This window comes from Hemitrygon akajei, chromosome 8 (genome assembly GCF_048418815.1).
Source record: "Hemitrygon akajei chromosome 8, sHemAka1.3, whole genome shotgun sequence".
Classification (NCBI taxonomy): domain Eukaryota; kingdom Metazoa; phylum Chordata; class Chondrichthyes; order Myliobatiformes; family Dasyatidae; genus Hemitrygon; species Hemitrygon akajei.
This window is the reverse complement of record NC_133131.1, coordinates 71,042,834-71,069,247: the sequence shown is the minus strand read 5'-3', so window position 1 is coordinate 71,069,247 and position 26,414 is coordinate 71,042,834. Positions and strand designations below refer to the sequence as shown.

The 26,414-nt window shown below is 46.8% G+C and overlaps 1 protein-coding gene across 1 annotated transcript in view; it reads left to right on the top strand.

Annotated features, from left to right (window-relative positions):
- LOC140731973 (omega-hydroxyceramide transacylase-like) overlaps nucleotides 1–19,182 on the top strand; it is a 35,194-nt gene extending 16,012 nt beyond the window's left edge. The window contains exons 2-6 of the mRNA XM_073054017.1: nucleotides 3,462–3,665; nucleotides 6,233–6,293; nucleotides 13,695–13,862; nucleotides 16,179–16,251; nucleotides 17,905–19,182. Coding sequence (XP_072910118.1) covers nucleotides 3,624–3,665; nucleotides 6,233–6,293; nucleotides 13,695–13,862; nucleotides 16,179–16,251; nucleotides 17,905–18,049 — 489 coding nt within the window. The 5' untranslated portion in view covers nucleotides 3,462–3,623 and the 3' untranslated portion in view covers nucleotides 18,050–19,182. The remainder of the gene's footprint in view (nucleotides 1–3,461; nucleotides 3,666–6,232; nucleotides 6,294–13,694; nucleotides 13,863–16,178; nucleotides 16,252–17,904) is intronic.
- Nucleotides 19,183–26,414: the final 7,232 nt, after the last annotated feature.

Sequence of the window (26,414 nt, the reverse complement as noted above, 5' to 3'; positions counted from 1 at the left end):
ACAATACTCCAAATTCAGCCTCACCAATGTCTTATACAACCTCACTATAACATTCAAACTCTTATACTCAATACTTTGATTTGTAAAGGCCAATGTACCAAAAGTTCTCTTTATGACCCTATCTACCTGTGACACCACTTTTAGGGAATTATGTATCTGTATTCCCAGATCCCTCTGTTCTACTGCACTCCTCAGTGTCCTACCATTTACCTTGTATGTTCCACCTTGGTTTGTCCTTCCAAAGTGCAATACCTCACATTTGTCTGTATTAAACTCCATCTGCCATTTTTCAGCCCATTTTTCCAGCTGGTCCAAATCCCTCTGCAATCTTTGAAAACCTTCCTCACTGTCCACTACACCTCCAATCTTTGTATCATCAGCAAATTTGCTGATCCAAGTTCCTCCAAGATTTTGACTGTGTTGCCCTGGGTTTCCAGAATCTGCAGAATGTACTGTGTTGACAAAGCCCTCTTCAACAATAGATATGGAGAATGGATAAAACCGGAGAGCAAACTTCCCCTACCACTGTCCCCTAAATGTCTTGTGCCCCTAGTATGGTAGACCGATGAGAAGTGGTAGCCTTGCGAATGGCCTCGAGCCCTCATTGTTGAATCTGGAGCCCCTTGATTTCTTCTGGCACTGGGGCAAGATGACCACTAGTTGATGATGTTCCCTCTCTCATTTGAACAAGCACCACCCACCCCATTTAGCAATGCTTAGCAGAGACACGTAGTGCAGAAAAAGACATGGAATGTAAAGACCGTAAGCCATAGGAGCAGAATTAGTCCATTTGGCCCATTGAGTCTGCTCACTATGACTGATTGATTGATCGCTCAAACCATTTTCCTGCCTTCTCCCCATAACCTAATCAAGAACCTACCAACTTTGTCTTAAGTACACCCAGTGACCTGGCCTTCACAGCCGCTTGTGGCAACAAATTTCACACATTCATCATCCTCTGGCTGGAGAAATTCCTTCACATTTCTGTTCTAAATGGACATCCCTCCATTCTGAGGTTGTGCCCTAGACTCCCCCACTGTGTAAAATGTCCTCTCTACATCTACTCTGTAGGGCTTTCAACATTCAAATGAAATCCCTCCTCTCATTCTTCTAAACTCCAGTGAGTACAGGCCCGGAACCATCAAACACTCCTCATACATTAACCCTTTCATTTCCAGGGTCATTCTCATGAACCTCCTCTGAACCCTCTCCAACGTCAGCACATCCTTTCTCAGATAAGGGGCCCAAAACTGCTCACAATACTCCAAGTGAGGCCTCACCAGTGCTTTATAAAGCCTCAATATTACATCCTTGCTTTTATATTCCTCTCGAAATGAATGTGAACATGCATTCCTCATCACCAACTCAAGCTGCAAGTTGACCTTCAGGGAAGCTTGCACAAGGATTCCCAAGTCCCTTTGCACCTTGGATTTTTGAATTTTCTGTCCATTTAGAAAATAGTCTATGCTTCTACTCCTTCTGTCAAAGTACATGACCGTTCACATCCCAACAACGTATTCCATCTGCCACTTCTTCTCCCAATCTGTTCAAGTACTTCTGGAGCCTCTCTGCTTCCTCAATGCTACTTGCCCCTCCACCTATCTTCATATCATCCACAAAGTCATCAATTTTGTCATCCAAACTATTGACATTTAATGTACAAAGAAGCAGTCACAACAGAGACCCCTGTGGATCACCACTGGTCACTGGCAGTCAATCAGAAAGGGCCCCCTTTATTCCCATTCTTAGCCTCCTGCCAATCAGCCAGAGGCCTGTAATACCATGGTCTCTGATCTTGTCCAGCAGCCTTATATGCGGCACCTCGTCAAATTCCTTCTGAAAATCCAAGTACACAAGGTTCAACCTCATTCACCATTTCAGGTTGGAGCCAGAGTGGTCACTGCAACTAGACGTGCCTCCATCTTGAATCAAACTTTTCCAGAGATTACATTGGCATCTGTTAGAGATTTGCTGTGGTGGGTTGGTCAGGGTGTGACATGCAGCAGAAATCATCATTCAACTATTATAAAGAGAAAGGAATTACACTATATCAAAATAAAGTTGGAGCTTAAAGGATGGATATAGAATAAAATATACAAAAATAAGTGCATTCATTGTCTTGTTATTGGTTACAGTATGTACCAAATAAAGTGGCCACTGAATGTATTCCTGTACTGTATGCTCGTGGCCTTCTGCTGCTGTCCCCCATCCACTTCAAGGTTCGATGTGTTGTGTTCAGAGACGCTCTTCTGCACACCACTGATGTAACACGGGGTTACTTGAGTCACTGTCACCTTCCTGTCAGCTTGAACCAGTCTGGCCATTCTCCTCTGACCTCTCTCTCATTAACAAAGTGTTTTCTTTTCCCCCAGAGAACTGCCGCTCACTGTATGTATTTTTGGCAATATTCTCTGTAAACTCTAGAGACTGTTGTGCGTGAAAATCCCAGGGGAACAGCAGTTTCTGAGATACTCAAACCACCCTGTCTGGCACCAACAATCATTCCACAGTCAAAGTCACTTAGATCACATTTCTTCCCCATTGTGATGCTTGGTCTGAACAACTGAACCTCTTGACCACGTCTGCGTGCTTTTATGCCTTGAGCTGCTGCCACATGATCGGCTGATTAGATATTTGCATTAATGAGCAGGTGTACGGGTGTACCTAATAATGTGGGCAGAGTATAAATACCAGCATGTATTTACAATGTAAAGGACATTATAAAAGCTGTTTACAGTGCAGTGATAGGGGTAATAGTTAGAGGGAGTTAGGGGTATGTAACTAGAATGGGTGATCAGATTAACAGCCTGGGGGAAGAAACTTTTAAAGTGGTGCAAAGCTTTTGTTTTAACATCCCTTTTGAGTTAAGTTTGTAATTCAATCGTACACAGAAATAAAGCAAAACAATGTTCCTCTGGGGCTAAGGTGCAAAACACAGTACATATATCGACACAGCACATCTTGTACATAGTTTTGATAGAAGAAAAGACATTCAGTCATAATAAAGTGTATATATCTTGCCCAACCCTGAGTGTCATGGGCTGCAGACAGATGGGGCAGCAGTTTCTCATCAAGCAGGGCAGCCGTCCAACTCGGCTTCCACTGGAGAGGAGTGTCGACGGGAGACGCCAGCTCCCCAACGCAGCACAGTCTCCAGCTCTCTCCCACACCGACTCCGGCACCTCCTTGCTGAGCGACTGTAACAGGCAACACCGCAGGACACGGGCCCTGTCCGTGCAGCCACGGAGGTCACTTGGCTCCCCTGCTGTCGGTCTGGCCAGTGAGTGGACAGAAGGGAGCTTTTGGGAAAGGCAGTTGTCAGGATAAGTGGCACCTGCAATGATTTTTCCTGCCTGATTGATGTCGGGAGTCCTCAGATCCCACCACCTAGTTTGACAGGCAGGCCGAGGCGTTAAGAACCCATGCAGAGGAATGTTAAAACCTTTGTTTTCCTTTGTCAGCACTACATTGACGGAGGGTTAACCAACAACCTGCCTCTGTACGACAAGAACACCATCATCATCTCCCCGTTCACCGGCGAGGCGGACATTTGTCCCAGCGTCTTTGCTGACTGCTTCTTCTACAACTTTGCCAAATTCAGCTACGCGCTCATCCCGGAAAACATGTATCGTATAACCAGGGCACTCTTCCCTCCCAGCTCCAAGGTAATCCCTCTCCATCAGGCACTCGGTTTGGGAGGAACACCCTATTCTCCCCAAAGCCCCCAGCAACCACTTCCAAGAGGGAAGCTATATCCTTCCATAGAACAGACAGCAAACAACAAGCCCATCTTCTCCCCGGAATGTTGTACTCCCTCATCTTCTCCCCGGAATGCTGTACTCCCTCATCTTCTCCCCAGAATGCTGTACTCCCTCATCTTCTCCCCAGAATGCTGTACCCCATCATCTTCTTCCTGGAATGCTGTACTCCCTCATCTTCTCCCCGGAATGCTGTACCCCATCATCTTCTCCCCGGAATGCTGTACTCCCTCATCTTCTCCCCGGAATGCTGTACTCCCTCATCTTCTCCCCGGAATGCTGTATCCCATCATCTTCTCCCCGGAATGCTGTACCCCATCATCTTCTCCCCGGAATGCTGTACTCCCTCATCTAACCCCCGGAATGCTGTACTCCCTCATCTAACCCCCGGAATGCTGTACTCCCTCATCTAACCCCCGGAATGCTGTACCCCATCATCTTAACCCCGGAATGCTGTACCCCATCATCTTAACCCTGGAATGTTGTACCCCATCATCTTACCCCCGGAATGCTGTATCCCATCATCTTCTCCCCGGAATGCTGTACCCCATCATCTTCTCCCCGGAATGCTGTACTCCCTCATCTAACCCCCGGAATGCTGTACTCCCTCATCTAACCCCCGGAATGCTGTACTCCCTCATCTAACCCCCGGAATGCTGTACCCCATCATCTTAACCCCGGAATGCTGTACCCCATCATCTTAACCCTGGAATGTTGTACCCCATCATCTTCCCCCGGAATGCTGTACTCCCTCATCTTCTCCCCGGAATGCTGTACCCCATCATCTTACCCCCGGAATGCTGTACTCCCTCATCTAACCCCCGGAATGCTGTACCCCATCATCTTACCCCCGGAATGCTGTACTCCCTCATCTTCTCCCCGGAATGCTGTACCCCATCATCTTACCCCCGGAATGCTGTACTCCCTCATCTAACCCCCGGAATGCTGTACTCCCTCATCTAACCCCTGGAATGCTGTACCCCATCATCTTACCCCCGGAATGCTGTACTCCCTCATCTTCTCCCCGGAATGCTGTACCCCATCATCTTACCCCCGGAATGCTGTACTCCCTCATCTTCTCCCCGGAATGCTGTACCCCATCATCTTACCCCCGGAATGCTGTACTCCCTCATCTAACCCCCGGAATGCTGTACCCCATCATCTTACCCCCGGAATGCTGTACTCCCTCATCTTCTCCCCGGAATGCTGTACCCCATCATCTTCTCCCCGGAATGCTGTACCCCATCATCTTCTCCCCGGAATGCTGTACTCCCTCATCTAACCCCCGGAATGCTGTACTCCCTCATCTAACCCCCGGAATGCTGTACTCCCTCATCTAACCCCCGGAATGCTGTACCCCATCATCTTAACCCCGGAATGCTGTACCCCATCATCTTAACCCTGGAATGTTGTACCCCATCATCTTCCCCCGGAATGCTGTACTCCCTCATCTTCTCCCCGGAATGCTGTACCCCATCATCTTACCCCCGGAATGCTGTACTCCCTCATCTAACCCCCGGAATGCTGTACCCCATCATCTTACCCCCGGAATGCTGTACTCCCTCATCTTCTCCCCGGAATGCTGTACCCCATCATCTTACCCCCGGAATGCTGTACTCCCTCATCTAACCCCCGGAATGCTGTACCCCATCATCTTACCCCCGGAATGCTGTACTCCCTCATCTTCTCCCCGGAATGCTGTACTCCCTCATCTAACCCCCGGAATGCTGTACTCCCTCATCTTCTCCCCAGAATGCTGTACTCCCTCATCTGGTCCCCGGAATGCTGTACCCCCTCATCTAACCCCCGGAATGCTGTACCCCCTCATCTGGTCCCCGGAATGCTGTACCCCCTCATCTGGTCCCCGGAATGCTGTAACCCCTCATCTTACCCCCAGAATGCCGTGCACCCCACCCTTGCCCCTGGAATTCTCTACACCCTCATCTTGGCTCGTGGATTTATGTCACCATTCTCCCTGTATTGAATGCTGAACGTCCCTGCTCCCTCTCTCCAGAATTTTCCCTGCTGCTCCCCAGAAAGACAAACCACCATGTCTTCCCCTGCATTGCTAGAACTTGCCATATCTCCTCCATCTCTCTCTCTATCCCCTCTCTCTGTCCTTCATTCTATTCCCCACTTCTTCCCCTCTCTGTATCCTTCTTTCTCTCTAATCCTCTTTCTCTCCCCCTCCACTATCTTTATCTCTATCTCGTGGTCCCCCTCGCCCCCATAACTCAGCAGGTTACTTCCAGTCCTCATCTCAATCTCCAATCTCGTATAAACCCTCTTTTTTCACTCTCCAGGGGTTAGAACCCCCAAATCAGCCTGTGGTCTGTGAGCTCCCTGCCCCCAATGCCCCTCTCCCTGGGCTCTGGATCATCGCTTCCTGCTGTGATGCCCCTGACAGTAGACCGCGCTCGGGGAGAGGGAAGGGAGCTGGACAGTGGATCTCAGTATCACCACCTCTCTTTTAGGTGCTGCATCAGTTCCTCAGAAATGGATACAGGGACACCCTGCTCTACCTGCTGGCAAACAGTGAGTACAGATTCCTGTGGGAAACACAAACTTGATATGATTTATCTGTTTCTACATGAGATTCTGCAGAGCAATGAGGACAGACTGATGGAAGAACCCAGCGGGTCAGGCAGCATCTACGGAGGGGAATAAACAGTCGATGTTTCGGGCACAGACCCTTCATCAGAACTAGAGAGGAAGGGGGAAGAAGGTGGGTGGGGGGAAGGAGAAGGAGTACAAGCTGGCAGGTGATAGGTGAGATCAGGTGAGGGGGAAGGTGAGTGGGTGGCAGTGGGGAGTTGGGGGGAAATGAAGTAAGAAGCTGGGAGGTGATTGGTGGAAAAGGTAAAGGGCTGAAGAGGAAGGAATTTGAAAAGGAGTGTGGACTGTGTGATGGCAGGTGAGGAGAAGAGATAAGAGTTAAAAGTGGGGAATTGAAGAAGAGGGGAGTGGGGAGGAGGTGGTTGGAGAAATTGATGTTTATGCCATCAGGTTGGAGGCTACCCAGATGGAATATAAGGTGATCTGCTGGCTTGCTTTATCCAGCTACTCTTGGCTCTCTTATGTATCCGTGTCATCACATAACCCGTACAGGACTTGACCCAATACTTCCCAGCGAAGGCTGAGAAGGTAAGCAGGCTTGGCTTCCGATGTAGAAAGCATGGTGAAGAAGGGTTTTACATGCTGGCCTTTGTCTGTCAGGATGTTGAGTACAAAGTCAGGACATTAGGTTGCAACAACACACACAAAATGCTGGTGGAACACAGCAGGCCAGGCAGCTTCTATAAGAGAAGCACTGTCGACGTTTCGGGCTGAGACCCTTCGTCAGGACTAACTGAAAGGAAAGATAGTAAGAGATTTGAAAGTAGTGGGGGGAGGGGGAAATGTGAAATGATAGGAGAAGACCGGAGGGGGTGGGATGAAGCTAAGAGCTGGAAAGGTGATTGGCGAAAGTGATACAGAGCTGGAGAAAGGAAAGGATCATGGGACGGGAGGCCTCGGGAGAAAGAATGGGGGGGGGGAAGCACCAGAGGGAGATGGAGAACAGGCAAACAACTAAATATGTTAGGGATGGGGTAAGAAGGGGAGGAGGGGTATTAATGGAAGTTAGAGAAGTCAATATTCGTGCCATCAGGTTGGAGGCTACCCAGCCGGTATATAAGGTGTTGTTCCTCCAACCTGAGTTTGGATTCATTTTGACAGTAGAGGAGGCCATGGACAGACATATCAGAATGGGAATGGGACTTGGAATTAAAATGTGTGGCCACTGGGAGATCCTGCTTTCTCTGGCGGACCGAGTGTAGGTGTTCCGCGAAACGGTCTCCCAGTCTGCGTCGGGTCTCACCAATATGTAAAAGGCCACACCGGGAGCACTGGACGCAGTATACCACACCAGCTGACTCACAGGTGAAGTGTCGCCTCACCTGGAAGGACTGTCTGGGGCCCTGAATGGTGGTGAGGGAGGAAGTGTAAGGGCAGGTGTAGCACTTGTTCCGCTTACAAGGATAAGGTGCCAGGAGGGAGATCGGTGGGAAGGGATGGGGGGGACGAGTGGACAAGGGAGTCGCGTAGGGAGCGATCCCTGCGAAAAGCAGAAAGAGGGGGGGAGGGAAAAATGTGTTTGGTAGTGGGATCCCGTTGGAGGTGGCGGAAGTTACAGAGAATTATATGTTGGACCTGGAGGCTGGTGGGGTGGTAGGTAAGGACAAGGGGAACCCTATCCCGAGTGGGGTGGTGGGTGGATGGGGTGAGGGCAGATGTGCGGGAAATGGGAGAGATGCGTTTGAGAGCAGAGTTGATGGTGGACGAAGGGAAGCCCCTTTGTTTAAAAAAGGAAGATATCTCCTTCGTCCTGGAATGAAAAGCCTCATCCTGAGAGCAGATGCGGCGGAGACGGAGGAATTGTGAGAAGGGGATAGCATTTTTGCAAGAGACAGGGTGGGAAGAGGAATAGTCCAGGTAGCTGTGAGAGTCTGTAGGCTTATAGTAGATATCAGTAGATAGGCTGTCTCCAGAGATGGAGACAGAAAGATCAAGAAAGGGGAGGGAGGTGTCAGAAATGGACCAGGTAAATTTGAGGGCAGGGTGAAAGTTGGAGGCAAAGTTAATGAAGTCAACGAGCTCAGCATGCATGCAGGAGGCAGTGCCAATGCAGTCGTCGATGTAGCGAAGGAAAAGAGGGGGATGGATACCGGTATAGACTTGGAACATGGACTGTTCCACAAAGCCAACAAAAAGGCAGGCATAACTGGGACCCATATGGGTGCCCATGGCTACACCCTTGGTTTGGAGGAAGTGGGAGGAGCCAAAGGAGAAATTATTGAGAGTAAGAACTAATTCCGCTAGACGGAGGAGAGTGGTGGTAGAGGGGAACTGGTTAGATCTGGAATCCAAAAAGAAGTGGAGAGCTTTGAGACCTTCCTGGTGGGGGATGGAGGTATACAGGGACTGGACGTCCATGGTGAAAATAAGACGGTGGGGTTGTTGTTTGAGTTTCCAGCATCTGCAGATTTCTTCGTGTTTGCAGATTAGGTTGCATGTGTATAAGGCGTTGGTGAGGCTACTATCAGCTTTGGATGCCCTACCACAGGAAGAGCGCAGATGAGATTTATGGGGATGCTGCCAGGACTTGAGGAACTGAGCTATAGGGAGAAGTTGAGCAGGCTGAAACTGCTTTGCAGTGTCGGAGAATGAGAAGTGATCTTATAGAGGTGTGTAAAATCATGAGGGCCATAGACAGGGCGAATGCAGAGAGGTTTGGGGAATCAATAACTGGTGGGCACAGGTGAGGGGAGGTTTAATAGGAACCTGAGGGGCAAATCTTTCACCCAGAGGGTGGTGAGTTTATGGAATGAGCTGCCAGAGGTTGAGGCAGATACATTAACACAATTCAAAAGGTACTTGAGCAGGTACATGGATAGGAAAGACATAGAGGGATATGGGACAAACGTGGGCACAAAATGTTGGAGGGACTCTGTAGGTTAGGCAGCATCTGTGGAGGGGAATAAATATTTCAGGCTGAACCCCTTCAACAGAACTGCAAAGGAAGAGGGAAGAAATCGGAAGAGGAAGTTGAGGGGAGAGGAAGGAGTGCCAACTGGCAGGTGGAAGGTGAGGGAGGGTGGGGGAGTGGGGACGGAGTGAGAAGCTAGGAGGTGATGGGTGGGAGAGTTAAAGGGCTGAGGAAGGAATCTGATGGAGATGACAGTGGACCATGGCAGAAAGGGAAGGAGGAGGGGTTCCACAGGGAGGTGAGGATAAGAGAATGGGCAAGAGAGGAGACATTGTGAGGAATAGAAGAAGAGGGGAGGGGGAAGGAGAAAAGATACCGGAAGTTGGAGAAATTGATGTTCATGCCAGCTAAGGTTGGAGGCTACCCAGACGGAATATGAGGTGTTGCTTCTCCAACTTGAGCATGGCCTCATTATGGCAGTAAAGGAAGCCATGTCAGAATGGGAATGGGGATTGGAATTAAAGCGGTTGGCCATCGGGAAATCCTGCTTTTTACAGATGGAGCGAAGGTGCTTGAGAAAGTGATCCTGCAGTCTTCCTCAGGTCTCACCAATGTAGAGGAGACTGCACCTTGAGCACCCGATACAGTAGGTGACCCCAACAGATTTGAAGGTGGAGTATTGCCTCACCTGGAAGGACTATTTGGTGTCCTGAACAATGGGGGGAGGGAGGAGGTGAATGGGCAGGTGTAACACTTCCACTTGCAGACTGTTTAGTTGAGACCTCCTTTACAGAAATAATCGTGAGTCGCTGGGATCTTAGTTTCCAGAAACCTTTAGACCACTTGTGTTAAAAGGTATCTGGAAAAAATGTCATGTGTGCATGTGAAGTCACCAAGTGCCAGAAAGAGAGTATACAGTTCAGGCCTATTAAGAACATGGTAAAGAACATCAGACACATGACCAAAACTCTTGGTGAACTAGAAGCCATTTCTCTGCCTTCGATTTCTGCGATAGACGACCGATTCATCTAGCGCTTTTGGGTAAATCTTTTTAGCTTATAGGTATTGTACCTGTGTTTTGGAAATCCTTTGCGTTTTAGAAGTTGTTTAAAATTTGTAAGACAGAAATCCTCTGAGTTTTAAATGTGTTTTAAGAATGCAGTTTGAATTTAAACACTTATCAACGAGAGTAAGTGAAATGTGTTTAAACTACTTTGTTAGCTGGAAGCATCTCCTCTGTGGTAGGGAGAGGGGACCCACCACTTGAATAGTGGAGAATAAACAGGAAATGAACTAGTCTTCGACGATTGTGTCATTACAGTATAATCTCTCTTTAGTGAGAGCACTCGAAGCTACTGGATAGGGATTAAGATTTTCATTTGAACTTCGTGTTCAGCAAACCCAATAGTTGCTCTGGATTTCCATCATCTGCAGAATCTCTTGTATTCATGATGAGCAAATGGAACTGTCTTAGAGGGGAACCTTGGCCAATGTGAACTAGTCAGGCTGTATGACCAATAAATAATCACTGGGTGTTCAACTCTTGAGTTCATGCAGCACCATAAATATTCAGCCACTTCACCGCTGGTGAAAAACTGTGTTGTAGATTCACTCAGCTGGAAGCAGATCCTTCGGCCCACAGTGGCTATTCAGACCCTAACTGTGTTCCTGATCTTGTATGTGTGACATAATCACCAAGTGATTACTGTCTGCCTGTCTATCTGTCTACTTATTGTACTGTACTGTCTGCCTGTCTATTGTAACTGTCTGTCTATCTGTCTATTTATTGTATTTTTCTATCGTATCTATCTGTCTATTTATTGTAATTGTATGTCTATCTTTCTGTCTATTTATTCTGAAGACGTGTGTGTCACTAGGGTAACTGGGCAAATGGATGTTAGTGGGTGACGTGGGCTTGTCAGGCCGGAAGGGCCTGTTACCGTGCTGTAACTCCAAATGAAGTACATGTATTGCACTGTACTGCTGCACAAAACAACAAATTTTATGAGACACATATGCCAATGATAATAAACCTGATTCTGATGAACAATTAGTTGCTGGGAGGCTGTGAAGTTGTTTTGACAATTATGATTTGACCGGCACCTTCAACACCACACCTGACCCTGTGACCTCGGCCAAAGGTGCAAAGGCCACAGGAACACACTGGTCAAAATTGTGGGTCTCCCTCTTGTACCACAGTTCAGACCGAGGGCTCACCACTGCCTTCTCACCGGCCATTTAATGTTGAGTTATACACTCACTGTCTGCTTCATTAGGTACACCTACTAGTATGGGTAGAAGATTGGCCGACTGGCAGAAGATAAAGGTGGTCTATTCTGGTGACAAGAGGTGTTCCACAGGGGTTGGTATTGGGTCCACTTCTTTTCACGTTATTTGAATTTGTTTTCACGTTACAATTTGGATGAAGGAATTGAGGGCTTTGTGGCCAAGTTTGCGGACGATACAATGATACATGGAGAGGCAGGTGGCTTTGAGGAAACAGGGAGTCTGCAGAAGGATGTTGACAGATTGGGAGAACGGGCAAAGAAGTGGTATTTGGAGCATAGTGTAGGGAAGTGAATGGTCATGCACTTTGGTAGAAGGAATAAAGATGTAGACTGTTTTCTAAGAGGAGAGAAAATTCAAAAATGGGAGGCACAAAGAAACTTGGGGGTCCTTGTGCAGGATTTCCTGAAGGTTAATTTGTAAATTGAGTCCGTGGTGAGGAAGGCAATTGCAAAGTTAGCATTCACTTTGAGAGGACTAGAATATAAGTGCAAAGATGTAATGTCGATGCTTTATAAGGCACTGGTGAGGCCTCACTTGGAGTATTGTGAGCAGTTTTAGGCCCCTTGTTTAAGAAAATATGTGCTGGCATTGGAGAGGGTCCAGAGGAGGTTCACAGGAATGATCCTAGGAAAGAAAGGGTTAACATGTGAGGAGCATTTGATGACTCTGGGCCTGTACTCACTGGAGTTTAGAAGAATGAGGAGGGATCTCATTGAAACCTATGGAATAATGAAAGGCTTCAATAGAGTGGACATGGAGAGGATATTTCCTATAGTGGAAGAGTCTAGGGCCAGAGGGCATAGCCTTAGAATTGAGGGGCATCCATTTCAAACAGAGATGAAAAGGAATTTCTGTCATACGTTTGCCCTGAAGAAACTTTCTTAGTATGTTAGTAGTCATAGATCGATCACTTGAGTCAAGTATGATCTTCTCCTAAGGGGTTGTCTATTGGGTCCTCGTGGATGTAGAGCCCGGTTCTGTTGTAGCGTGGACAAGAGCAAGTTGTAGCTGTGGTCAGTGACTGGGTCTTCCTGTTGTTCAGTCTCTCCTTCCACAGCTGCCGCTTGTTCTCTGCGGCACAACCGAGACGTTCACGTGTAGCGCAGATCCCTCTTGGACAGATTTCCTCCAGGTGTATCTATCGAGTGCAATGTCCTCTCGGGTTTTAGGCATAATGTAGAATTTCTTCAGGCTGATTTTGATTTATCTTTGAAGTGTGCCTTTACCCACCAGGGACTCACTGACCTGTTAGTAGTGGAGATGTTTCTCACAAGATACCTAGCCCCTCGTTCACACTCTGCATCTCTCCATCACCTGCACACTCCTCCCACTGGATCTCCTCTCCCTCATATTAACCTATGCTCCACCTTCCTCTCCCATCAGACTCCATTATCTCCAAACCCCCAACCTACGTCTCCAATGTAGAGCAGGATACCCCCAGGGCAAGAGATCTTGCCTCCCCCCCCCACCTTATTCTGGCTTTTGCCCCCTCCACCTTGTCCTGACAAAGGGTCTCAGACCGAAACGTTGACTGTTTATTCCTCTCCATAGATGCAGTTCCTCCAGCATTTTGTGTGTTACTCTGTATTGAATTGAATTGACCTTATTTCTTACATCCTTCACATACATGAGGAGTAAAAGTCTTTACGTTACGTCTCCGTTCAAATGTGCAATGTGTCAGTTATAATAAATGGTATGTACAGCAGGACAGTCAATATAACATAGAAATACACTCAAATCAGCGTGAGTTCATCAGTGTGATGGCCTGGTGGAAGAAGCTGTCCCGGAGCCTGTTGGTCCTGGTTTTTATGCTGTGGTACCGTATTCCCAGATGGTAGCAGCTGGAACAGTTTGTGGTTGGAGTGACTCGGGTCCCCAATGATCCTTCGGGCCCTTTTTACACACCTGTCTTTGTAAATGTCCTTAATAGTGGGAAGTTCACATCTACAGATGTGCTGGGCTGTCCGCACCACTCTCTGCAGAGTCCTGCGATGGAGGGAAGTACAGTTCCCATACCAGGCAGTGATGCAGCCAGTCAGGATGCTCTCAATTGTGCCCCTGCAGTATCTGCAGAATCTCTTATGTTTGTTCTCTTGCCTGTACTTTCCCCTCCAATCTCTGAATGTATTTAAATCCTGTTTTGGGGAAAGCAATCTCTTCACTTGTGTTTCATTTTTTAGATATGCTAACTCTTGATCGCCCTGTTATAGCCAAGATCTTATCCCAATGGTATTGTAAGAGGAGTTTCCACTGTCTTTCTGTGAACCACTGCCTGCAACTTGAAGAGAGCTCCAACGCTGGTTCACTGGAAGGCCGTTCTTCTTGCCGCAAGGCCTGGATTCCTAAAGGTATCATTTCCATATATTTCTCCATCCTTTGAAGGTCACATCACTTTTCATTTTGTTCAAGATGCATATCTTCAGGGCTTTGGAGACCCTCTGGCTCCAGTTTGCAATTGGGATTCAGAAAACATCTAATCCCAGATATCCACCTTCAGAGTCACAGAGTCTTCGAACACAACCTCAGAGACACAGGCACTTTGTCCCTTCCTCCGTGCTTAGCTGTTAATCTGCCTAGTCCCATAAACCTGCACCCGGACTATCCCTCCCATCCATGTACCTATCTAAGCTTCTCTTAACATGCTTGTCCCGCCAATCTCCTCATAACTTTCCTCTCCCCTCTTTCAATCTTATTTACACCTTCCCTGTAGGTAGGTGACCAGAACTGCATACAATACTCCAAATTAGGCCTCACCAACATCTAATACAACTTCAACATGATCCTTTCCACAGGATAAAATCCCATTGCCTCTTTGAGTCCATAGCTGTCACAACCTAATGACAACTACCCTGAAGTCTCCATCCACCCCTCAAGTTCCACAGTTGTACGTGAAAAATTGTTCAGATCAAGGCTCTGTGCCGAATGTGGTTCTGGCCTGATACCATATCCCCCTTGTTCTGGGATCCACCTTTGGAACCTTCCCTCTGAACCTGTGTGCCTTTTCAGCGGCCAGCTCTGAGGCCCCGCTTTAATTCACTTCGCGATCAGAATTCGAGTCAGTATCAGGTTATATGTTATGAAATTACTGACATATGTTGTGAAATTTGTTGCATTTGTGGCAGTACAGTGCAATATATAAAAAAAACTATATGTTACAACAAGAAATATAAAAACAAATAAATAGTGTAAAATGAGAGGAAAATAGTGAGGTAGTACTCATGGGATCATTGTCCGTTCAGAAATCTTATGGCGGAGAGGAAGAAGCTTTTCCTGAAATGTTGAGTGTGGGTCTTCAGGCTCCTGTACCCCCTCCATGATGGGAGCAATGAGAAGTGGGCATGTCCTGGGTGACGGGGGTCCTTAATGAGGGATACCGCCTTTTTGAGGCATCGTCTTTTGAAGGTGTCCTGGATACTGAGGAGGCTGGTGTCCATGATAGAGCTGACTGAGTTTGCAACTTTCAGCAGCTTTTTCCAATCCTGTGCAGTGGCTCCTCCATATCAGACAGTGATGCAACCAGTTAGCATACTCTCCAGGAGAAATCTGAGTCTTCGGTAACAAAGAAATTCTCAACCTTCTAATGAAGTATAGCCGCTGTCTTGCCTTCTTCGTAACTGCACTAATTTGTTAGGCCCAGGATAAATCCTCAGAGATGTTGACACCCAAGAACTCTAAACTGCTTGCTCTTTCCACTTCTGACCCATTGATAAGGACGGGTGTGTGTTCCCTCCATCTTTGTCTTCGTTCCAATAGTTATGTGGCTGCATGCTAAATTTAGTTTGATATTTCCCCCGAAGAGCTTTCTGGTGTGAAACTGTGTTAAAACTGATACTGACACAAGGTGTTGCTCTGTCCATAGAATGTGGCCTTTTTTGGAATTGAGGGTTTGTAGTTAATGATCCTAATGTCATTCTTCCTATTTCTATTCCATAATATTTAACTATATCGGAGACTGTTCAGCTTACGGTGTCTCTCAGTGCAATCTCATCTCCCCGGTAGTTTTAAGACCAAAAGACATAGGAACAGAATTAGGCTATTTGGCTTATTAAGACTGCTCCCCCATTCCGTCGTGGCTGACTTACCATCCCTCTCAACCCCATTCTCCTGCCTTCTCTCTATAACTTTGACACTCAGACTAATCAAGAGCCTATCAATCTCTGCTTTAAATACACTCAATGACTTGGCCTCCACTGCTGTCTGGCTAAAAAATTCCTCATTATTTCTGTTCTAAATGGACGTCGCTCTATTCTGAGGCTGTGCTTTCTGGTCCTAGAATCCCACGCTGTAGGAAACATCCACTCCACATCCACTCTATCTAGGCCTTTCAATGTTTGATAGGTTTCAATGAGATTTCCACACCCCCAGCCATTCTAAACTCCAGTGAGTACAGGCCTAGAGACACCAAACTGTCTCATCCATTAACCCTTTCATTCCTGCTGTACAGGCCCCCCTATCCTCCCTCCTGATTCCCTCACTTTGCCTTCCTCCTCAATTCTCTCCCTTTTGCTCCTCTGTATTCTCTCCATTTATGCCCCCCCCCGATGTACTTTCCCTTGGCCTTTGATTCTACTCTTCAGTCTCTTTCACCATTGAGTGAGACGTTTGGAGAGATGGGGGCTGTGTTGAGAAGTCACTCAATTGTATTGTCCGTCTGTTTTTATCAGCGTTGTGGTCTCTAAGCGTGAAGAAGACTAGTATCCTGGGCATCTGCAGACTGGCCTTGCGCCCAATGCAGAGGTAAGTGTTGGGGTATTCATCACCTTTCTTTAGGAGTTAGCCTTCTCTGCCGTTTTTGTATCGATCTTTACTGAAAGGTAGCATTGGCCTGATGGACTGAATGGTCTTCTGGAAATTCCCAAGCTCTTGTCCAGCAGCAATTTTACCGACCCACTCTGCGCGATCGACACGAAGGTCCGCTAAACCAGAGTTCTGGTAAGAGATGCAGTCAGCAGGGCTGCCATAAAGCCATGTTTGGTAAAGCATAATGAAATATTTGTAGCTAAGTGTGTTCCTTGCAATTCAGTCATGGTGAGGCTTCAGTCTGGAGGACCAACTGATCTGTCAACTGATTACGACAATGCTGAGCTCAGAATCATGTTTACTATCACTAACGTGTGCCTTAAAGTTTGTTGTTTTGTATCCACGGTACAGCGCAAGGTGTGACCTGCAACTAACAGGCTCCTGGATTTGGCTTCGTGGCTGTGGGCTCACTTTTGTGAACTTCAGTTCTGAATGCTATTTGCTCACTCTACTTGTTTGCACGATTTGCACTTTATCGGGTGTTTGATGGTCTTTTTTTTAAATGGATTCTATTGATTTTCTCAGTTTTGTGGCTGCCTGTGAGGAGATGAATCTCAAGGGTGTATATAGTATGCAAACTCTGATAATAAATGTACTTTGTCCTTTGCAAAGGATGATTAGTGAGGTAGTGTGCAGGAGTTGATGGATTGTTCAGAAATCTGATGGTGGAGTTAGTTTATATAACCCTTTTAAAGGACAGGTTTATGTAGAGGGGATCAGATAGCAGAAACCTGAACCATAAACTGAAAATGCTGGAAACACTTTGAGTTGTCAACATTGATGTCCTTAATCTCCTGGATTTTAAACGTCTTCAGATGGTAGTGCACTCAAAACAGAAGTAGACTTTGAACTTGGAGCCATAGAACACTACAGTACAGAAACAGGCCCTTCAGCCCCTCTAGTCTGTGCCAAACTATCTGCCTAGTCCCATTGACCTGCACCAGGACCATAGCCCACCATTACCCTCCCATCCATGTACTTATCCAAACTACTCTTAAAAGTTGAAATCAAACCCATACCCACCACTTCCATTGGCAGCTCGTTCCACCCTCACCATCCTCTGAGTGAGGAAGACCCTCCTCGTGTTCCCCTTAAACTTTTCACCTTTCACCCTGAACCTATGGCCTGTAGTTTTTGTTCCACCCAACCTTAGTGGAGAAGAACTTGGGCAAAATTAAACTTCAACTTTATCAGGTCTCCCATGGGTCACCACTGACTTAATGGAGAAGTGGGAATGATTTCACTGCTAACCATGGCTGATGAGCCCCATGTGCCTGAAGCGACTGGTTTTAAGGCATCAGTAACCCACCTTTCCCCTTAACCCATCAGTAGAAACGGTTTCACAGGGCTTAGTAGCTAAGCCACACATGAAGGCCAGAAGCTGGACTTGGCTGTCAGAGGCTATTTGGACGCATGCCATTGGGCGCATTTAATAGGTCATGGGAACCATGCCTGGCTATGACAACCTTAATATATTAATGAATAAGTGTAGAGGGTTTGCTTGCCAGGGTTTCAGGCAATGCATTTCCTCTGTAACATACCTTGCCACAGTAAGTTATAATTTTTTTTCCTCTTTGTCTCCCCATCCAGCAGAGTTAGAAGATGGTTCCTCTGCATCCCATCAGCAGTTGGTTTGACAGTTAAGCATGATGACCGTGGGACCACAGAGTCACAGAGTACCTTAAGCATAGAAGGAGGCTGTTCATTCCATCAAACTTCCACTGGCTCGATTTAACAGCAATACATTCCCAAGAACGCACCCTACTGCCATATTATTTCTTTCCCTTTTGGAGATATATCCAGACTTTGTCTGAACATTACAGTTAGATCTCAACTCCACTACAGGCCCCAGCACTGTAATTTAGACTGTAAGACCATGAGACATAGAAACAGAATTAGGCCATTCAGCCCATTGAGTCTGCTCCATTGTGGCTGGTTTATTGTCCCTCTCAATCCCATTCTCCTACCTTCTCCCCGTAACCTTTGACACCCTGACTGATCAAGAACCTATCAACCTCTGCTTTAAATATAGTCAATGACTTGGCCTCCACAGCTGGCTGTGGCAATGAATTCCACAGATTCACCACCTTTTATCTGGCTAAAGAAATTCCTCATTATCTCTGTTCTAAATGGACACCTTTCTATTCTGAGGTTGTGCCCTCTGTTCCTGGATCCCTCCACTATTGGAAACATCCTCTCAACATCCACTCTTCCCAGACCTGTCAGTATTGAGTAAGTTGCAATGAGATTCCCCCCTCATTCTTCTAAACTCTAATGAGAACAAGCCCAGAGTCATTAAATGCTCCTCATACACTAACCCTTTCATTCCCGGAATCATTCTCGTGAACCTCCTCTTCACCCTCTCCAATGTCAGCACATATTTTCTTAGATAAGGGGTGGGTCCAAAACTGCTCACAATACTCCAAGCGTGGTCTGATCAATGCCTTATAAATACTCAGCGTCGCCTACTTGCTTTAATATTCCAGTTGTATAATGACTATTATATTTGTATATACAATTTACTGTAGATTTTATACATATTATACACAATAGACAAAGGCTTTTTTGGCAGGATGTTGGTGTGGTTTGTTGGTTGGTGCATTTATCTAACCAGAAGTTAGACAGGCCCTACTCTGGATATTTGAACATGCTCTGTGCTGACTCTCTCATCCTACTGACAGATTGCTCTCTTGCGTGGAACACAGAACATTACAGCACACCAGGCCCTTCATCCCATAATGTTGTGCCATCCTTTTAACCTACTCCAAGATCAATCTAGACCTTCCCTCCCACATGATCTTCCATTTCTTTATCATCAACGTGCCTATTGATGTTATTTAAATGTCCCTGATATATCTAACTCTATCACCATCCCCCGCAGGGTGTTGCTCACACCCACCATTCTCTGTGTAAAAGATGTGTGTGTATATATATCTCTATCTCTGACTCACTTTATACTTTCCTCCGGTCACCTTAAAATTATGCCCCTTCATATTAGCCATTTTCACCCTGGGAAAAATCAAGTTGCCATCAAGTTACCTCTCATCTTCACTCCAAATAGAAAAGCCCTAGTTCAGTCAACCCATCCTCATGAAAAGACCATAACACTGTAAAACGTAGGAGCACAATTAGGCCACCCGTCCCATCGAGTCTCCTCCACCATTCCATCATCGCTCTCAACCTAGATCGTAGAGCCTGGTCCTTGATTCACACACTAGAGGAAACCTCCTCTCCACATCCACTGTCTAGGCCTTTCAATATTTAATAGGTTTCAATGAGAGACTCCCTCATTCTTCTAAACTTCTAAACTTCAGCGAGTACAGGCCTGGACCCATCAAATGCTCCTCATGCATTAACCCCTTTATTCCTGGAATCACTCTTGTGAACGTCCCCGGACCTCTCCAATGCCAGCACACCTTTTCTCAGACCAGCGGCCCAAAATTGCTCACAATGGTCCGAGTGCTCCACCTATCTGTATCATCTGCAAACTTGGCCACAAAGCCATCAATTCCATCATCCAAATCATTAACACATAACGTGAAAAGAAACTGTCCCTGTGGAACACCACTTGTCACTGGCAGCCAACCAGAGTAGGGCACCTCTTTGCCTCCCGCCAGTCAGCCTATCTTCTATCCATGCTAGTATCTTTCCTGTAATACCATGGGCTCTTACCTTGTTACGGGGCCTCGAGCGGCACCTTCTGAACATCCGAATAAACAAAATCGGCTGTCTATCCTGCTTATTATTTCCTCAAAAAATTCCAACAGACTTCCCCAAAGGAAACTATTCTGACTTAATTATGGACTCCAACATCTTCCCAACCACAGAGGTCAAGCTAAATGGACTATAATTTCTTTTCTTCTGTCTCTCTCCCTTCTTAAAGAGAGGAGTGACATTTGTAATTTTCCAGTCCTCAGGAACCATTCCAGAATGTAAACTTCTGGAAGATCTTAACTCATGCCTCCACAATCTCTGCAGCGACCTCTTTCAGAAACCCGGGGTGTGGTCCATCTGGTCCAGGTCAGTTATCTACCTTCGGATCTTTCAGCTTCCTAAGCACCTTCTCCTTAGTAACTCAACTCTGACAATCTCAAACTTCTAGCCTACTGCTAAAGTCTTCCACAGTGATGGCTGATGGAAAATACTTGATCAGTTTGTCCACCATTTCATTGTTCCCCATTATACCTCTCAAGCATCATTTTCCAGTGGTCCAATATCAACTCTCTCATCTCTTTTACACTTTATATATCTAAAAAAACTTTTAGTTTTCTCTTTAATATTATTCTCCTGCTTACCTTCAAATTTCATTTTTTCTTTCCTGATGGATTTTTAGTTGCCTTGCTCTTTAAAAGCTTTCCAGTCCTCTATCATCCCACTAAATTTTTCTATACTATATGCTCTTTCTTTTGCTTTGATGCTGTCTTTGACTTCCCTTGTCAGCCACGGTTGCCATATCCTCCCTTTACAATATTTCTTCATCATTGCGATGTATCTATTTTCGAATTGCCCCCAAAACTATAGTAGTGCTGCTCTGCTGTCAGCCCTGATAGTGTCCATTCAACTCTGGCTAGATCCTCTTTCATGCCCCTGTAATTCCCTTTACTCCACTGAAATACGAATACATTCAATCTTGTCTTCTTCCTCTGAAACCGTAGAGTGAATTCTATCCTTTTATGATCACTTCCTCCCAAGGGTTGCTTTACCTTCACCTCTCGAGTCCAGGCAGCATCCTGATAAATCTCCTCTGCACCCTCTCAGACGGAAGCTTTTCACTGAGTGTTAAACCCTGATCAAGTCCAGGCAGCATCCTGATAAATCTCCTCTACACCCTCTCAGATGTAAGCCTTTCAGACGAGTGTTAAACCCTAATCTAGTCCAGACAGCATCCTGATTAATGCCCTTTTCACCCTCTCAGAAGGAAGCCTTTCAGACGAGTGTTAAACCCTGATCTAGTCCAGGCAGCATCCTGATAAATCTCCTCTTCACCCTCTCAGACGGAAGCCTTTCAGTGAGTGTTAAACCCTGATCTAGTCCAGGCAGCATCCTGATAAATCTCCTCTGCACCCCCTCAGACGGAAGCCTTTCAGACGAGTGTTAAACCCCGATCTAGTCCAGGCAGCATCCTGATAAATCTCCTCTGCACCCTCTCAGAAGGAAGCCTTTCAGACGAGTGTTAAACCCTGATCTAGTCCAGGCAGCATCCTGATAAATCTCCTCTGGACCCTCTCAGACAAAAGCTTTTCAGTGAGTGTTAAACCCTGATCTAGTTCAGGCAGCATCCTGATAAATCTCCTCTTCACCCTCTCAGACAGAAGCCTTTCAGACGAGTGTTAATCCCTGATCTAGTCCAGGCAGCATCCTGATAAATCTCCTCTGCACCCTCTCAGACGGAAGGCTTTCAGACGAGTGTTAAACCCTGATCTAGTCCAGGCAGCTTCCTGATAAATCTCATCTTCGCCCTCTCAGATGGAAGCCTTTCAGACGAGTGTTGAACCCTAATCTAGTCCAGGCAGCATCCTGATAAATCTCGACTTCTCCCTCGTATACGGAAGCTTTTCAGTGATGGGTAAACACTGATCTAGTCCAGGCAGAATACTGATAAATCTCCTCCGCACCCTCTCAGACGGAAGGCTTTCAGACGAGTGTTAAACCCTGATCTAGTCCAGGCAGCTTCCTGATAAATCTCCTCTTCAAACTCTCAGACGGAAGCCTTTCAGACGAGTGTTGAACCCTGATCTAGTCCAGACAGCATCCTGATAAATCTCATCTTCGCCCTCTCAGATGGAAGCCTTTCAGACGAGTGTTGAACCCTGATCTAGTCCAGGCAGCATCCTAATAAATCTCCTCTTCACCGTCTCAGACGGAAGCCCAACAGACGAGTGTTAAACCCTGATCTAGTCCAGGCAGCATCCTGATAAATCTCCTCTTCACCATCTCAGACGGGAGCATTCCAGACGAGTGTTAAACCCTGATCTTGTCCAGGCAGCATCCTGATAAATCTCCTCTTCACCATCTCAGACGGAAGCCTTTCAGACGAGTGTTGAACCCTGATCTAGTCCAGGCAGCATCCTGATAAATCTCCTCTTCACCTTCTCAGACGGGTGCATTCCAGACGAGTGTTAAACCCTGGTCTAGTCCAGGCAGCATCCTGATAAATCTCCACTTCTCCCTCGTATACGGAAGCTTTTCAGTGACTGTTAAACACTGATCTAGTCCAGGCAGCATCCTGATAAATCTCCTCTTCACCATCTCAGACGGAAGCCTTTCAGACGAGTGTTAAACCCCGATCTAGTCCAGACAGCATCCTGATTAATCTCCTCTTCGCCCTCTCAGACGGAAGCCTTTAAGACGAGTGTTAAACCCTGATCTAGTCCAGGCAGCATCCTGATAAATCTCCTCTGGACCCTCTCAGACAAAAGGTTTTCAGTGAGTGTTAAACCCTGATCTAGTTCAGGCAGCATCCTGATAAATCTCCTCTTCACCCTCTCAGACAGAAGCCTTTCAGAAGAGTGTTAATCCCTGATCTAGTCCAGGCAGCATCCTGATAAATCTCCTCTGCACCCTCTCAGACGGAAGGCTTTCAGACGAGTGTTAAACCCTGATCTAGTCCAGGCAGCTTCCTGATAAATCTCATCTTCGCCCTCTCAGATGGAAGCCTTTCAGACGAGTGTTGAACCCTGATCTAGTCCAGGCAGCATCCTGATAAATCTCGACTTCTCCCTCGTATACGGAAGCTTTTCAGAGATGGGTAAACACTGATCTAGTCCAGGCAGAATACTGATAAATCTCCTCCGCACCCTCTCAGACGGAAGGCTTTCAGACGAGTGTTAAACCCTGATCTAGTCCAGGCAGCTTCCTGATAAATCTCCTCTTCAAACTCTCAGACGGAAGCCTTTCAGACGAGTGTTGAACCCTGATCTAGTCCAGACAGCATCCTGATAAATCTCATCTTCGCCCTCTCAGATGGAAGCCTTTCAGACGAGTGTTGAACCCTGATATAGTCCAGGCAGCATCCTAATAAATCTCCTCTTCACCGTCTCAGACGGAAGCCCAACAGACGAGTGTTAAACCCTGATCTAGTCCAGGCAGCATCCTGATAAATCTCCTCTTCACCATCTCAGACGGGAGCATTTCAGACGAGTGTTAAACCCTGATCTAGTCCAGGCAGCATCCTGATAAATCTCCACTTCTCCCTCGTATACGGAAGCTTTTCAGTGAGTGTTAAACACTGATCTAGTCCAGGCAGCATCCTGATAAATCTCCTCTTCACCATCTCAGACGGAAGCCTTTCAGACGAGTGTTAAACCCCGATCTAGTCCAGACAGCATCCTGATTAATCTCCTCTTCGCCCTCTCAGACGGAAGCCTTTCAGATGAGTGTTGAACCCTGATCTAGTCCAGGCAGCATCCTGATAAATCTCTTCTTCACTCTCAGACGGAAGCCTTTCAGACGAGTGTTAAACCCTGATCTTGTCCAGGCAGCATCCTGATAAATCTCCTCTTCACCATCTCAGACGGAAGCCTTTCAGACGAGTGTTGAACCCTGATCTAGTCCAGGCAGCATCCTGATAAATCTCCTCTTCACCTTCTCAGACGGGTGCATTCCAGACGAGTGTTAAACCCTGGTCTAGTCCAGGCAGCATCCTGATAAATCTCCACTTCTCCCTCGTATACGGAAGCTTTTCAGTGAGTGTTAAACACTGATCTAGTCCAGGCAGCATCCTGATAAATCTCCTCTGCACCCTCTCAGACGGAAGCCTTTTAGACGAGTGTTGAACCCTGATCTAGTCCAGGCAGCATCCTGATAAATCTCCTCTTCACCCTCTCAGACGGACGCCTTTCGGTGAGTGTTAAACCCTGATCTAGTCCAGACAGCATCCTGATAAATCTCCTCTGCGCCCTCTCAGACGGAATCCATTCAGACGAGTGTTAAACCCTGATCTTGTCCAGGCAGCATCCTGATAAATCTCCTCTTCACCGTCTCAGATGGAAGCCTTTCAGTGTGTGTTAAACCTTGATCTAGTCCAGGCAGCATCCTGATAAATCTCCTCTGCAGCCTCTCAGACAGAAGCCTTTCAGGCGAGTGTTGAAACCTGATCGAGTCTAGGCAGCATCCTGATAAATCTCCTCTTCACCCTCTCAGACGGAATCCTTTCAGACGAGTGTTGAACCCTGATCTAGTCCAGGCAGCTTCCTGATAAATCTCCTCTTCACACTCTCTGAAGGAAGCCCTACAGACGAGTGTTGAACCCTGATCTAGTCCAGGCAGCATCCTGATAAATCTACTCTTCACCCTCTCAGACGGAAGCTTTTCAGTGAGTCTTAAACCCTGATCTAGTCCAGGCAGCATCCTGATAAATCTCCTCTGGACCCTCTCAGACAAAAGCTTTTCAGTGAGTGTTAAACCCTGATCTAGTTCAGGCAGCATCCTGATAAATCTCCTCTTCACCCTCTCAGACAGAAGCCTTTCAGACGAGTGTTAATCCCTGATCTAGTCCAGGCAGCATCCTGATAAATCTCCTCTGCACCCTCTCAGACGGAAGGCTTTCAGACGAGTGTTAAACCCTGATCTAGTCCAGGCAGCTTCCTGATAAATCTCATCTTCGCCCTCTCAGATGGAAGCCTTTCAGACGAGTGTTGAACCCTAATCTAGTCCAGGCAGCATCCTGATAAATCTCGACTTCTCCCTCGTATACGGAAGCTTTTCAGTGATGGGTAAACACTGATCTAGTCCAGGCAGAATACTGATAAATCTCCTCCGCACCCTCTCAGACGGAAGGCTTTCAGACGAGTGTTAAACCCTGATCTAGTCCAGGCAGCTTCCTGATAAATCTCCTCTTCAAACTCTAAGACGGAAGCCTTTCAGACGAGTGCTGAACCCTGATCTAGTCCAGACAGCATCCTGATAAATCTCATCTTCGCCCTCTCAGACGGAAGCCTTTCAGACGAGTGTTAAACCCTGATCTTGTCCAGGCAGCATCCTGATAAATCTCCTCTTCACCATCTCAGACGGAAGCCTTTCAGACGAGTGTTGAACCCTGATCTAGTCCAGGCAGCATCCTGATAAATCTCCTCTTCACCTTCTCAGACGGGTGCATTCCAGACGAGTGTTAAACCCTGGTCTAGTCCAGGCAGCATCCTGATAAATCTCCACTTCTCCCTCGTATACGGAAGCTTTTCAGTGAGTGTTAAACACTGATCTAGTCCAGGCAGCATCCTGATAAATCTCCTCTGCACCCTCTCAGACGGAAGCCTTTTAGACGAGTGTTGAACCCTGATCTAGTCCAGGCAGCATCCTGATAAATCTCCTCTTCACCCTCTCAGACGGACGCCTTTCGGTGAGTGTTAAACCCTGATCTAGTCCAGACAGCATCCTGATAAATCTCCTCTGCGCCCTCTCAGACGGAATCCATTCAGACGAGTGTTAAACCCTGATCTTGTCCAGGCAGCATCCTGATAAATCTCCTCTTCACCGTCTCAGATGGAAGCCTTTCAGTGAGTGTTAAACCTTGATCTAGTCCAGGCAGCATCCTGATAAATCTCCTCTGCAGCCTCTCAGACAGAAGCCTTTCAGGCGAGTGTTGAACCCTGATCTAGTCTAGGCAGCATCCTGATAAATCTCCTCTTCACCCTCTCAGACGGAATCCTTTCAGACGAGTGTTGAACCCTGATCTAGTCCAGGCAGCTTCCTGATAAATCTCCTCTTCACACTCTCTGAAGGAAGCCCTACAGACGAGTGTTGAACCCTGATCTAGTCCAGGCAGCATCCTGATAAATCTACTCTTCACCCTCTCAGACGGAAGCTTTTCAGTGAGTCTTAAACCCTGATCTAGTCCAGGCAGCATCCTGATAAATCTCCTCTGGACGCTCTCAGACAAAAGCTTTTCAGTGAGTGTTAAACCCTGATCTAGTTCAGGCAGCATCCTGATAAATCTCCTCTTCACCCTCTCAGACAGAAGCCTTTCAGACGAGTGTTAATCCCTGATCTAGTCCAGGCAGCATCCTGATAAATCTCCTCTGCACCCTCTCAGACGGAAGGCTTTCAGACGAGTGTTAAACCCTGATCTAGTCCAGGCAGCTTCCTGATAAATCTCATCTTCG